Source organism: Oncorhynchus tshawytscha, linkage group LG10 (assembly GCF_018296145.1).
Source record: "Oncorhynchus tshawytscha isolate Ot180627B linkage group LG10, Otsh_v2.0, whole genome shotgun sequence".
NCBI classification, from domain to species: Eukaryota; Metazoa; Chordata; class Actinopteri; order Salmoniformes; family Salmonidae; genus Oncorhynchus; species Oncorhynchus tshawytscha.
In genome coordinates this window covers 61,659,851-61,673,059 of record NC_056438.1, presented here as the reverse complement: position 1 = coordinate 61,673,059, position 13,209 = coordinate 61,659,851, and the positions used below count along the sequence as shown (strand labels likewise).

General features: G+C 42.3%; 1 protein-coding gene across 4 annotated transcripts in view; it reads right to left on the bottom strand.

Annotated features, from left to right (window-relative positions):
• Positions 1–319: 319 nt before the first annotated feature.
• LOC112260580 (phosphatase and actin regulator 1) overlaps positions 320–13,209 on the bottom strand; it is a 91,689-nt gene continuing 78,799 nt past the window's right edge. For 2 of the 4 annotated variants that reach the window (XM_024435807.2, XM_024435805.2), the window contains exons 8-12: positions 11,398–11,462; positions 9,951–10,012; positions 7,468–7,608; positions 4,280–4,356; positions 320–2,635 (exon numbers count right to left, since the gene is read on the bottom strand). In XM_024435807.2, the coding sequence (XP_024291575.1) occupies positions 2,620–2,635; positions 4,280–4,356; positions 7,468–7,608; positions 9,951–10,012; positions 11,398–11,462 (361 nt within the window). In that variant the 3' untranslated portion in view covers positions 320–2,619. The remainder of the gene's footprint in view (positions 2,636–4,279; positions 4,357–7,467; positions 7,609–9,950; positions 10,013–11,397; positions 11,463–13,209) is intronic. The other 2 variants (XM_024435808.2, XM_024435806.2) reach the window with 1 other exon arrangement.

The window sequence follows — 13,209 nt, the reverse complement described above, 5'->3', positions numbered from 1 at the left end:
TAGACCGATGAGGTTGTGGTGGTCAACATAAAGATCCAAAAGCATAACTCACACACACACACACACACACACACACACACACACACACACACACACACACACACACACACACACACACACACACACACACACACACACACACACACACACACACACACACACACACACACACACAACAAAGGAAAGCCAAAGTAGTAAGGCAGTATTTTACTCTAAATCACATTAGCTACAATTCCTGGGCAGCCATAAAGACCCAATAGCTGATGTCAATATTGCCATGGTTTGAGAAAACGTGTCTTAAATGATAGTGAACAGAATGCAAAATACATAATGACGTTTAATAGAGAGACAGACAAGGGGGTCATTCACATTGTAAATGGAAAGGAATTCCTAGTTCCAAAATGAATCAAATCACTTTCAAATTAAATTCTCAACAAGTACACGTAACAAAAGTTTGACTGAATTCATATTCCTTAATTCCAACATGACACCATCCTCATACTATGCTCTGTGGTTAATTGGTCTGTCAAAAGAGAGAGGAGCCCCCTCAAGATGTTGATCAAAGCGTTAGGATTCAAATCAATGCCCAAAACGGTTTGAGGCAAACATGATGACGTGGTTGGCATGATGCTGGAATCAACAAGGATGCTGATTCGAGCAGAAAACATGACCCCATCATCTCTTGAAGAATCTACTGATTTAAGTTGTTCCAATGAAATTAGGAAAAACAAACAGACATTGGGAAAGAGAATAACCTGTGTAATAAATTAAGCAATAAGTAATATGTGGAGAATAAACTAACATTTTATATAATATAATGACCCATGTTTACCTGATAACCAAACATATGTGCAATACCTTCGATGTTCCTTAATGTTTTCGTAAATTTCATTGGGCCTCAACTACAAAGACGTTAAAAATGACAGAGGATGTCTTTTTGTTGGTGCATTTTCCTATGCAAATACATTAATACCTTAGGTGGCCAATCAGACCCTTCACCAGATCTAATCTACGTCTTATGACAAGCAAACATTTTCATATTGCAACTATAATAGTAATATGTAGCATTTAAAAAAACTCAAAACAGTGGCCAATAGGATTTCAATCCCGATATTCCCATTGGGGCCTTTCCTAAAATGGCAACAAAAAAAAAAACACAAAAAAATGGAGAGGACCGTTTACAAGCAAACTAAAAAGGTTTTCATACAGTTTGCCAAGCAGCAGAAAGAATATAACTTGTTCTTAAATATACAGAAAAGACTGAAAAATAAATAGAGTGCAGTGCACTCACGTCAGCAGAGTTCATTAAACATAAGACTGCAAAATGAGAAAAGCTTAATTGTCAACAGTAAAAAGCATAAAGTATCCCTGGATGGCGAGCCACATGTACATCCTAAATGGAACCCTATTCCCTATTTAGAACACTACTTTTGACCAGGGCCCATATGTGTCTCTGGTCAAAAGTAGTGTACTATATAGAAAACAGGATGAGATTTGGGACACAAAATAGCTCTTCTCTGAAGGAGTCTATATTCAAACATCAGAGACCTGTGACATGCCCTAAAGCCACATAACCCACAGTTTAAAATCAAAGTGTCACTTTTAAAAATAAAAATGATGTAAAAAGCTGTTCAACCTTAACACATACAGTCAGTGCATTATCTGCCAGCTACATTTTTCATTAAGGTTACCCTTTCATCCTTTCAGGATCCCGACATGAAAAGAACAGTATTGAAGCGTGATTCTATTTCAAATGTTACTTCATCCCTCTGTATAAACACAATGTATATTTGGAGAGTGTAAACAAAACATTGTCTGCACTTTCAAATTCACAGTTAGCAATAGATCAACACAGTACAGTGGGAACTGAACTGACCACCATGGGGAGAAGTAGAGGTGGGATTGCATGGTCATGACAGGGTGAACCCCAGATGGCGCTATGACCTAAGGAGAGAGCAGAGGGAAAATATTGCACATAATTCTGAAATGTTTTATGGACCAGACCCCTCACTTCTTTTTCTCTTTAACCAATTAAACACTGTAGATGAATCCACAAACAGCACTAGGTTCATCTTAACAGACTAAGGATAACATTCTCCAAGTGGTTGAAGTCCATCTCTTGCAACATCCATGGGTAGAGGGAGTAAAAATGTCCTTTCTGATTGAGTGAGGATGTGGAGGCTCCTTCCACCAATAGTGACAATCCAATGATGAGACAGTGACAAGGGCGGGACATAGGTACCTGGTAACCATGACAGCCAGTCAGTGGAGTAGAGATGGCAGGTGTCCAATCCTAACCAGCCCATCCCACTATCATCATCCCCAAAGCACTGAGCGCCTTCCTGAGAGCTCAGCACTAAGGTGTGGGATGAACTCGTCAGTCAGTTACATTGAGAAAATTGTGGGAGTTGGAGGGGCTACTAAAGGTGTTCAACTACTGTTTTGTCTCTGGAGGGGAAGGTACTGACCGACTGAGTAGCAGGGTATTGAAAAGGCATTTCAAATCAGAAGAAGACATGGCCTTATTGTAGAAATGGGCACCATTTACTGTCCAGCACTTATGGTTCTCAGTGAAGGAAAACAGCCAGTCTGTCTGGCGTTCCTATAGACAGTGATGGTCTACGGCCTGTGAAACCTGAGGGACAAAAGAGCAGAAATATTCTGTCATTTGTACGAATTCTAAAGGTCACATATTGCAATTCCCTTATTATAGGGTACTGTAAAAGGTATGACAGATACATACATACAGTGCCTCAAATCTAAACACAATACATCAATGACAAAGCAAAAAACAGGTTTACAGAAGTTTTTGCAAAGAAAAATTGAATGAAACTGAAATATCACATTTACATAAGTATTCAGAGCCTTCACTCAGAAATTTGTTGAAGCACCTTTGGCAGCAATTACAGCATTGAGTCTTAATTATGACGCTATAAGCTTGGCACACCTGTATTTGGAGTTTCTCCCATACTACTCTGCAGATCCTCTCAAGCTCTGTCAGGGTGGATGGGGAGTGTCGCTGCGCAGTTATTTTCTGGTCTCTCCAGAGATGTTCGATCGGGTTCAAGTCTGGGCTCTGGATGGTCTGCGCAAGGACATTGAGACTTGTCCTAAAGCCACTCCTACGTTGTCTTGGCTGTGTGCTTAGGGTCGTTGTTCTGTTGGAAGGTGAAACTTCACCCACAGTCTGAGGCCCTGAGAGCTCTGGAGCAGATTTTAAATCAAGGAGCTCTCTGTACTTTGCTCAGTTCATCTTTCCCTTGATCCTGACTAGTCTCCCAGTCCCTGCTGCTGAAAAACATCCCCACAGCATGATGCTGCCACCACCATGCTTCACCGTAGCGATGGTGCCAGGTTTCCTCCAGACGTGACATTTGGCATTCAGGGCAAAGAGTTCAATGTTGGTTTCATCAGACCAGAGAATCTTTAGCTGCCTTCTGGCAAACTCCAAGCAGGCCGTCATGTGCCTTTTATTGAGAAGAGGCTTGCATCTGGCCACTACCATTAAGGCCTTATTGGTAGAGTGCTGCAGAGATGGTTGTCCTTCTTTAAGGTTCTCCCAACTCCATAGAGGAACTTTCAGAGTGACCATCGGGTTCTTGGTCACTTCCCTGACCAAAGCACTTCTCCCCTGATTGCTCAGTTTGGCTGGGCGGCCAGCTCTAGGATGAGTTCTTGGTGGTTCCAAACTTCTTCCATTTAAGAATGACGGAGGCCATTGTGTTCTTGGCGACCGTCAATACTGCTGACATTTTTTAGTACCCTCCAGATCTGTGCATCGACACAACCCTGTCTCGGAGCCCTTTGGACAATTCCTTTGACCTCATGGCTGGTTTTTGCTCTGACATACACTGTCAACTGTGGGACCTTATCTAGACAGGTGTGTGCCTTTCCAAATCATGTCCAATCAATTGAATTTACCACAGGGGGACTCCAATAAAGTTGTAGAAACATCAAGGATGATCAATGGAAACAGGATGCACCCGAGCTCAAAGTAACATTTGAATAAATTAGCAAAAAAATTCTAAAAATCTGTTTTTGCTTTGTCATTATGGGATAATGTGAACATTGATGAGGGGAAAAAAATATTTAAAATACATTTTAGAATAACGCTGTAACGTAACAAAAAAAAGGGGGGTCTGAATACTTTCCAGATGCACCGTACATATCAAGTATTTAAAAGGTTTGTAAAGAAATTGCTTTTCACCATGCCATTCAGGGATGTGTTCATGTATACAAATAAATACCATTAAAAACATGCTAATGCACAGGTCTTTACCTGGTTAAATGGCGACTTGACTCGTGCACTTCCATTTCATGGCTCTTGAAATCGTTGAGTTCCTTCCGTATGGCTGCCTGTGAAGGACAAATACATTGCAAGGGGAACAAAGGTTTAGTGCTCAGACAAATAGAAAGTCACTCAGTCTTGCTCAGACTCCTTTTAAATGCATCAATTACTCTCATCTTAAGGTCAAGAGTGAATAAACTAAATTCTCTCCAATAAAACACACTTCTTCCTTGGTCTCCATCTTTTTCCATCCTTTCCCTCCCGCTGGTTTGAGGGAGCAACAAAGAACCTTCAATAATCTCCACCCTGCTGCTCATTGCTCAGTCTTGTACTCAAGGTAGCACCTCGTTTGTGCACCATGTTAAATCAGTATCGCAACATTCACAAGGGCTGTGTGCTTAGAAAAACATGACATTTTAGCCTGTACAAAGTAATGAAATGCATCCTCTCGTACCTCCCCCTTCGTTGCACCATTTGGGATAACAGCACCGGAAGCAACCTTTTGTGGTGGTTGTATTGTGCAACAAAGACAGTTTCTTAAAACAAAATTGTGTACAAGCACATCTGACTAGATGCAATGCATTCTTAAAATGATCCCATCCCCGAAGAGGACTTCTTCCAGGAACAAAATGTGGTGGCTCAGTCAGGTCTTTTGGATAATCCCCCTGACATGTTCTAACACAGGCTGGTGATGTCACAGACAAGTCTAATTAGCAGGATGACACAGGGGAACGTCTCATCGCCTGAACAGGACGATGCTACTAGTCTGAAAACAGGAAGACAAAAGCCCTGACCTCTGGTAGACGGCAGGAACAAATCTAATGTTATCGGAGCGTGTGCAGTTAGTGGAGGCTGAGGGTTTCGGAGGTGCCCCTGTCTGTCCCTTCATTATTATCTTACGCAATAAGGAACGTTGTGTAACTACCTGCCATATTTTTGCACCTGAATGGTCCCCAGGTGTTGACCCCGTATGCTCGGATTCCACCGCTGCCGCCAACGTCATAGGGATGACAGAGAGGAGAAAACGGAGAGCGGCTCGCTCTTCTAAGTAATACACAGTTCATTAAAAGTCAGAACCACGTTCCGACGCCCGGGAGGATCGCTTGGGGGTGTTTACTCTCGGGGCAGTAAACAAAAGGGGGGAGGGGGGGGATTATTTGAACTAATAAACAGCAGCCTGGAAGTGCTGTAAGGAGAGGAAATCTCCTGGCATTATACTCCTGCATTATACTTCTTTGAGCTCTGAACTGAAGGGTGGAGATTGATTGATCCAGGGCAATCTGCAGAGGGGCTGCTACCACGGCGTTACTGCTATAACAGCAAAGGGGAAGTACAACAAAACAGACCAGCAGACTTTCGAACTTTGAGTTGGGCTGGGAAAAATCTAAATGATAATAGATATGTGAGGTCAAGTCACTCATGTACTCCCCAGGGCTGTGTCTATGTACAATAGGATAACAAGATTCTCTGCAGCATGAACCGACTTCAAAGCAGCTAATACCATACCTCATACCAGTATACACAACCTCAAAGGACATTTGATGCTAAATGACACCACTTGACAAAATACTAGATAAATAGTGGGAAGAAAAAGTATGTGAACCCTTTAGAATTACCTGGATTTCTGCATAAATTGGTCATAAAATGTTCTGATCTTCATCAAAGTCACAACAATAGACAAACACAGTCTGCTTAAACAAAGAACAAACAATCATATGTTTTCATGTCATTATTGAACACACTGCGTAAACATTCACAGTGCAGGTTGGAAAAAGTATGTGAACCCTTAGATTTAATAACAGGTTGACCCTCCTTTGGCAACAATAACCTCAACCAAACGTTGCGGGTCAGACCTGCATAACAATCAGGAGGAATGTTGAGCCATTTCCTCTTTACAAAACTGTTTAAGTCCCACAATATTCTTGGGATGTCTGGTGTGAACTACTCGGTCATGCCACAGCATCTCAAAGTCGGGTTGAGGTCAGGACTGACGGCCACTCTAGAAGGTGGATTTCCTTCTGTTCTTGATGTCCTTGTGTATTTTCGTGTGATGCATCACCTAACTACTGTTGAGCTTCAATTAGCAGACAGAGAGCCTTACTTTATCCTGCAAAATGTCTTGATAAACTGAATTTTTCCGTCGATGATATCAAGCTGTCCAGGCCCTAAGGCAGCCCCATTATGCTCCCTCCACCATAGTTTACAATTGGGATGAGGTTGATGTTGGTGTGCGGTGCCTTTTTTTCTCCACACAGTGTTGTGTTCCTTCCAAACACCACAACTTTAGTTTAATTTGTCCACAGAATATTTTGCCAGTAGCACTGTGGAACATCCAGGTGCTCTTTTGCGAACTTCAGATGTGCAGCAATGTTTTTTTTTGACAGCAGTGGCTTCTTCCGTGGTGTCCTCCCATGAACACCATTCTTGTTTAGTGTTTTACGTATTATAGACTAGTAAACAGAGATGTTAGCATCTTCCTGAGATTTCTGTAAGTCTTTAGCTGACACTCTAGGATTCTTCTTAACCTCATTGAGCATTCTGCGCTGTGCTCTTGCAGTCATCTTTGCAGGATGGCCACTCCTAGGGAAAGTAGCAACAGTGCTGAAATTTCACAATTTACAGACATTTTGTCTTACTGTGGACTGACTTTTGGAGATACTTTTGTAACCCTTTCCAGCTTTATGCAAGGCAACAATCCTTAATCTTAGGTTTTCTGAGATCTATTTTTTTCGAGGCATGGTTCACATCAGGTAATGCTTCTTGTGAATAGCAAACGTAAACTTCTGTGAGTGTTTAGGGGGCAGAGCAGCTCTAACCAAAATCTCCAAACTCATAGTGATTCAACTCCAGGTTAGTTGACTCCAATTAGGGGTTCACATACTTTTTCCAACCTACACTGTGAATGTTTAAATGATGTATTCAATATAGACAATAAAAATACAACCATTTGTGTGTTATTAGTTTATGCGCACTGTGTTTGTCTATTGCTGTGACTTAGATGAAGATCAAATTGTATGTCAAATTAATGCAGAAATACAGGTAATTCCAAAGGGTTCACATACTTCTTGCTGCTGTACGTCTCAAAAGTGATACATTTAGCATTTCCACGAGGATATAGAAATGATGACTAAAACGCTACATGTATCTCCTTTTACCCACTCATCCACACCACTACTTGCCTTGTCGGCTGCCGTGAGGCGGGTCCAGGGTTTGTCTGCCCGTCTGTCGTGTTCCGGGGCATCGGACACCTCTACGTAGTCACTGAAGCGGATCAGGATCTTAGCCTGTCTCAGCTCCTCCACCGTAGGCCTCTGGCTCAGCTGGAACAAAAGAGAGGAACAGAGTGTTGTGATGAGTATAGGCCCTAGACAAATAATCAACGTTTGGTATCACAGAGCAAAGGACGTAACATTAACCTTATCACTGGAAAAGACTGCATTATCAACCGCTACAGAGGAAGTTTATCAGGCCTGAAAGCTAGTATGCTGAAGGTCCCTCCAACTTCTTTATGAAGCAGCTATACTGTACTCCACATGACTAGTGTGTTTGGATGAGTAGACTGTTCAGAGCAAAGACCACTATATCAAATCAAAGTTTGTCACGTGCGCCGAATACAACAGGTGTAGACCTTACAGTGAAATGCTTACCTTTACCCAGGAGGAGACTTAAGGCCTGAAGGCTAATCCACTGAAGGGAACCTAAACATCTATACAGCCTGGTTTCTGAAGCCACTTAGTTGCACTGCACATTTCTGATCCAACGTATTCATTTGATACATGCCATCGCACCAGATATAGCTAGATAGCACATTCTCATCTGTAGTCCGGAAACAAACCAACATCAATACAATAAAAATGTAAAATAAAAGTGATTTTGGTTGGACTTTAGTAAATAAATACTACAGTCCCAAGCCACACTACATACCTGTATCTGAGAGTGACAAGGGGCTTCTTGTTTAAGAAATGTATGACTAGTTGTATGAGGGCATCGTTAGGGTTTGTTCACAAATGCCAGTGCCAAGGACACTACTGTCCCCTGGGATGACCTGAGAGATGTAGTGCTGTGACTACCACTGATTTTACACCTTGCTCTCCTCTCACCCAGAGTGAGTAATTGTTGTGCTGTTCGTATTGCTGTGTGAACAGTCTGTCCTGTCCAACACCTTAAAGAACTGTGAGCCTCGGTGGTTGGCACGCTGTTTGCCCATAAGGTTTATGCAGTCTTTTTTTAAAGCTATTTTTGTAGTCAGGATGGAATTGGAAGTTTAAAAATATATATTTTTTATTTAACTAGGCAAGTCAGTTAAGAACAAATTATTATTTACAATGACTGCCTACCAAAAGGCCTCCTGCGGCGACTACCAAAACACACATCACGACAAGACACCACAATACTACATAAAGAGAGACCTAAAGACAACAATATAGCATGGCAGCAAAACCGCATGACAACGCAGCATGGTAGCGACAGAACATGGTAGCGGCACAAAACGTGGTACAAACAATATTGGGCACAGACAATAGCACAAAGGGCAAGAAGACAGAGACAACAATACATCATTCAAAGCAACCACAACTGTCAGTAAGAGTGTCCATGATTGAGGCTTTGAATGAAGAGATGCAGATAAAACTGGAAAGAGGAGCGACCCAGGTATGTGTGCGCTTTGGGGACCTTTAACAGAATGTGACTTGGAGAACGGGTGTTGTATGTTGAGGAAGAGGGCTGCAGTATGTATCTCAGACAGAGGGGGAGGGCAAGAGGGTTTCATAAATAAGCATCAGCCAGTGGGTCTTGCGACAGGTATACAGAGATCACCAGTTTACAGCGTATAGAGTTCAGTGATGTGTCCTATAAGGAGCATTGGTGGCAAATCTGATGGCCGAATGGTAAAGAACATCCAGTCACTCGAGAGCCATAAATTATATCTCCGTAATCTAGCATGGTATGATGGTCATCTGAATCAGGGTTAGTTTGGTAGCTAGGGTGGAAGTGGAGTGATTACAATAGGGGAAACCAAGTCTAGATTGAACCTTGGCCTCCAGCTTTGATTTGTGCTGAGAGAAGGACAGTGTACCGTCTAGCCATACTCCCAAGTATGAGGTTACTACCTCAAGCTTTAAACCCTCAGAGGTAGTAATCACACCATTCTTACAAAACCATATGAACTTTGTTTTGGAGGTGTTCAGAACAAGGTTAAGGGCATAGAAAGCTTGTTGGACATTAAGAAAGATTTGATCTAAAGCGTTTAACACAAAATCCGGGAAGGGGCCAGCTGATGATAAGACTGCATCATCTGTAAATAAATGGATAAAAGAGAGCTTCCTACTACCTGAGCTATGTTGTTGATGTAAATTGAGAAGAGTGTGGTGCATAGGATCGAGCCTTGGGGTACTCCCTTGGTGACAGGCAGTGGCTGAGACAGCAATGTTCTGACTTTATACACTGCACTCTTTGAGAGAGGTAGTTAGCAAACTAGGCCAAAGACCCCTCAGAGACACCAATACTCCTTAGCCAGCCCACAAGAATGGAATGACCTAGGCCAAGGCAATACAAATAGCAGCACAACATTGTTTGGAATCAAGGGCAATGGTGACATCATTTAGGACCTTAAAGGTTGCAGTGACACAGCTCCTACTTTTTGGAAGCCCCTTTCCTGCCTTACCTTCCGCGTTAATCTGCGTTTTATTTCCCTCTTCTCCTCCAACTCCTCCTGTTCGTTGAGCGCTATGGGAAACACAAGGGGTCAGAGGTTATACCGTGTTTCAGGGCACACAAGTGGGTTGCGCTGCTTAGGAAACGTTTTCCCACTACTGGAAGGAGAAAAAACACCTCATTTACATAATGTAGTGGATTAAAATGCAGCACAGAAACATACTTAATATTCCACGTCGCTGAATATCTCAAAGCCTTAAATGGTTTATCATCATCATCACCTGTTTGTAATGTAGGACTATTTGCATTGCAGAAACAGAAGGGAAATTGTCTCTCTCTATCCCCAATTCCCACATGGCTAGTTCTTCCACATTCATTCACATGGGGTTGGTTGGCTGGTGTACGTTACATTAAAATGCTTCTAGGGAACAAATGAGAATATTCAGACCCAGTTTTGCTCAGAAGAAATACTCCCGTCTCACTAGAGATTACTCTTAGCCTTTTCCATGGACACCCTCCAAACTAATGATCAGATAAGCACCCTCCAGCTTTAGAGTGAAGAAGTTCAAATCAAAAAGGAGGAAGAGGACTGAAAACATTCTATACTTGCTATTCCAAAACACATGACAGAGTTCTGTGTTAATTGCCTAACTATACCACTGTAGTCTTGGTTTGGAGTGCCAGTCCAAACAGAAAGTTCCATTTGATAAATGGGCGACAGGTAGCCTAGTGGTTAAGAGCGTTGGGCCAGTAACCGAAAGGTTGCTGGTATGAATCACTGAGCAGACTAGGTGAAAAATCTGTCATTGTGCCCTTGAGCAAGGCACTTAAGCTTAATTGCTCCTGTAAGTCCCTCTGGATAAGAGTGTCTGCTAAAATGTAAATAAAAAGGCATGCCCCATTTATTTAACCTAGGCTATGTTGTGGGGGAGACTAACATTTCAGGAATTGCACACCCCGCTTATCCTCTCCTTACACACACACACTGCCAATCACAGAGCAACCTCTGGGAGACCAAGGCACTGCTGGTAAACCGGTCTTTGATGAAAGCAGAGGAGCCCAAGCTGCTATCGCCTGCCTGCGTCTCTCTGATACAGAGTGTGTTTGAGCTGAGAAACCAGCCTCCTTGGCCCTAGCCGGCATCCTGAGGGAACCACACCGCCTTGCCTTCCTCAGATGAAGGAGAGAGAAGAAAGACAAGATGTATTCCACTGGCTCCAGGATAAGTAGGCCTCTGAAATAACCAGGGCAACTGTGGTTTGAGGCAGCTTGCATAAAATACTTATTACATGTGGAATAATATGGTACATTAGGGTAAGTCAAGTCACTGGGAATAGTTGTAAAAGGGATAACATTAGAGTGGTTTAATAGTGAGGTGATTATTATCAGTAAATTGCTACTGTCTATATAAATGATGATATGTTATAATGATAGGTTCAGAAGGTAGAGGTACATACAATACTCACGTTTCAGGATATTCCTCTGTTCCAGTTCCTCAGCACTGGGCCTCTGACTCAACTGCCTGCACAAACACAACCAAACAAGGTCAAGTCAACAGTCGATGGATAGTACAAAAAACAAACATGATAAACCCCCTGAACAACAAAAGCAAACTTTGTCAACAAGCCAAATCTCCATAGACGACAACAGTACTAAACATGGGCAACTCAACTTACATTGATAGTAGGGCTGGGAATTGCCAGGGGCTTCCCGATACTTAGGTGCCGATACGATATGCATTGCAATGCACAAGATTTTATATGTGTTGTGATTTGATGTTCTAAACATATTGCTCACTATATGTCAGCTGAAGAGAGACGAGAGAGCATGAGGAAACAAGTTTTGATCAGTCATAGAATAAGTGCTAAAAACAGGTTGGCTCACTATTTAAAATGATGGATAAACTAACTATAGGATGAAGAGTTTTGGCATAGGTACAGCCGACTAGTGCTAGTTAAAACGCAACCGAGCAAAAAAACAAAAAAAATTTTTTTTTTTTTTAAATGTATAATTTGACTCTACAGAAGCATGCAAACTTGAATATTTCACAGTCAACTTAAACTAAGCAGCTCACTTTCAAATGCCGTGCGCGTCGACTCAGGACAAAGTCCATACCCAAATCACATGACAATTTTTTATCTGTTCCTCTTCCTACTCATCTAGCCTGCGGTCACTTCTCTTGAAGAGGACTCCATCCAACCAGTGTTATCTAAGTGACAGTTCGAGTGCCAGCCAGCACCAGGGTGATAGCTATGGCTGAGTTGGCACGTCAGGACGGATGGCATCTCAGTCACTACATCTATTCTTTGACAGACATGAACAGAAACTGACTGGATTCAAGGCAGTGAGCCACAATATTCTGCGTGCAGGGCTCATTTCTTTATCTCAGTTATTTTATTTACACCAGTATTGTCAAGGTCAGGATGTGCACATCACCCTCATTTATTTCCAGACATAACACCAGTTACGAAATCTGGTTTATTCACACAAAAGTATATGCTGTAACAGTAGCATACAGCACCACACTATACAGTTCAGTCAACCATGCCCATCTCGCTCTCCTCCCTCCTAGTTACTTTGTTTGGGGAAGTCACATTAAGATTTACATTTTTTCTAGTTGATCCAGTGACTTCTGCACCCCTGAGGGGTAGAGCAAGAGATAGAGAAAGAAAAAAAAAAATAGGGGAGAAAAAGAAAAAAATAGGGGAGAGAGAATGTATGACTGTTTGTAAGCAGTTAAAGGATGAGGAGTCAACGCTTTTAAAAGACTCCATTCCTAATTTATGCCGAGAGAGCGAGAGCGAGAAATCTTGTATCAAATTTCTTTGACGTCAAGCGCCTGACATGATTGGCTGAATACAGTATGACATTCTAACATTTGGGTTTTTGGAAATAAGTTCTGAACACAGCAGAAGTAGCTATTCAGACAGGTTTCTGCCGGAGCCTACATGACAGGCGTTTGCTGCTACAATGTCCAGGACCCAGAGTTACTCAAGTTACAGAGAGACTGATTGGCTCGCCTTGTGTTGCCTCATCTCAGTGTCTCGCTTGGCTGCATGCGTCCCGGAGAAACAAGACAGTGAGTCTGCCGGACATCTCCACTTCTGCTCAGGGTTCTGCAGATCTACACAGACACATGCCGGTGCCGACCTCAACCAAACTTCAGACAGTCTGACTGACCTCCGCGCTTGTCCCAAATCATAAATTCATCATCGTTATACAAGAGGCCATTGCCATAATCATAAGGAATTACACAATAAATGATGAAA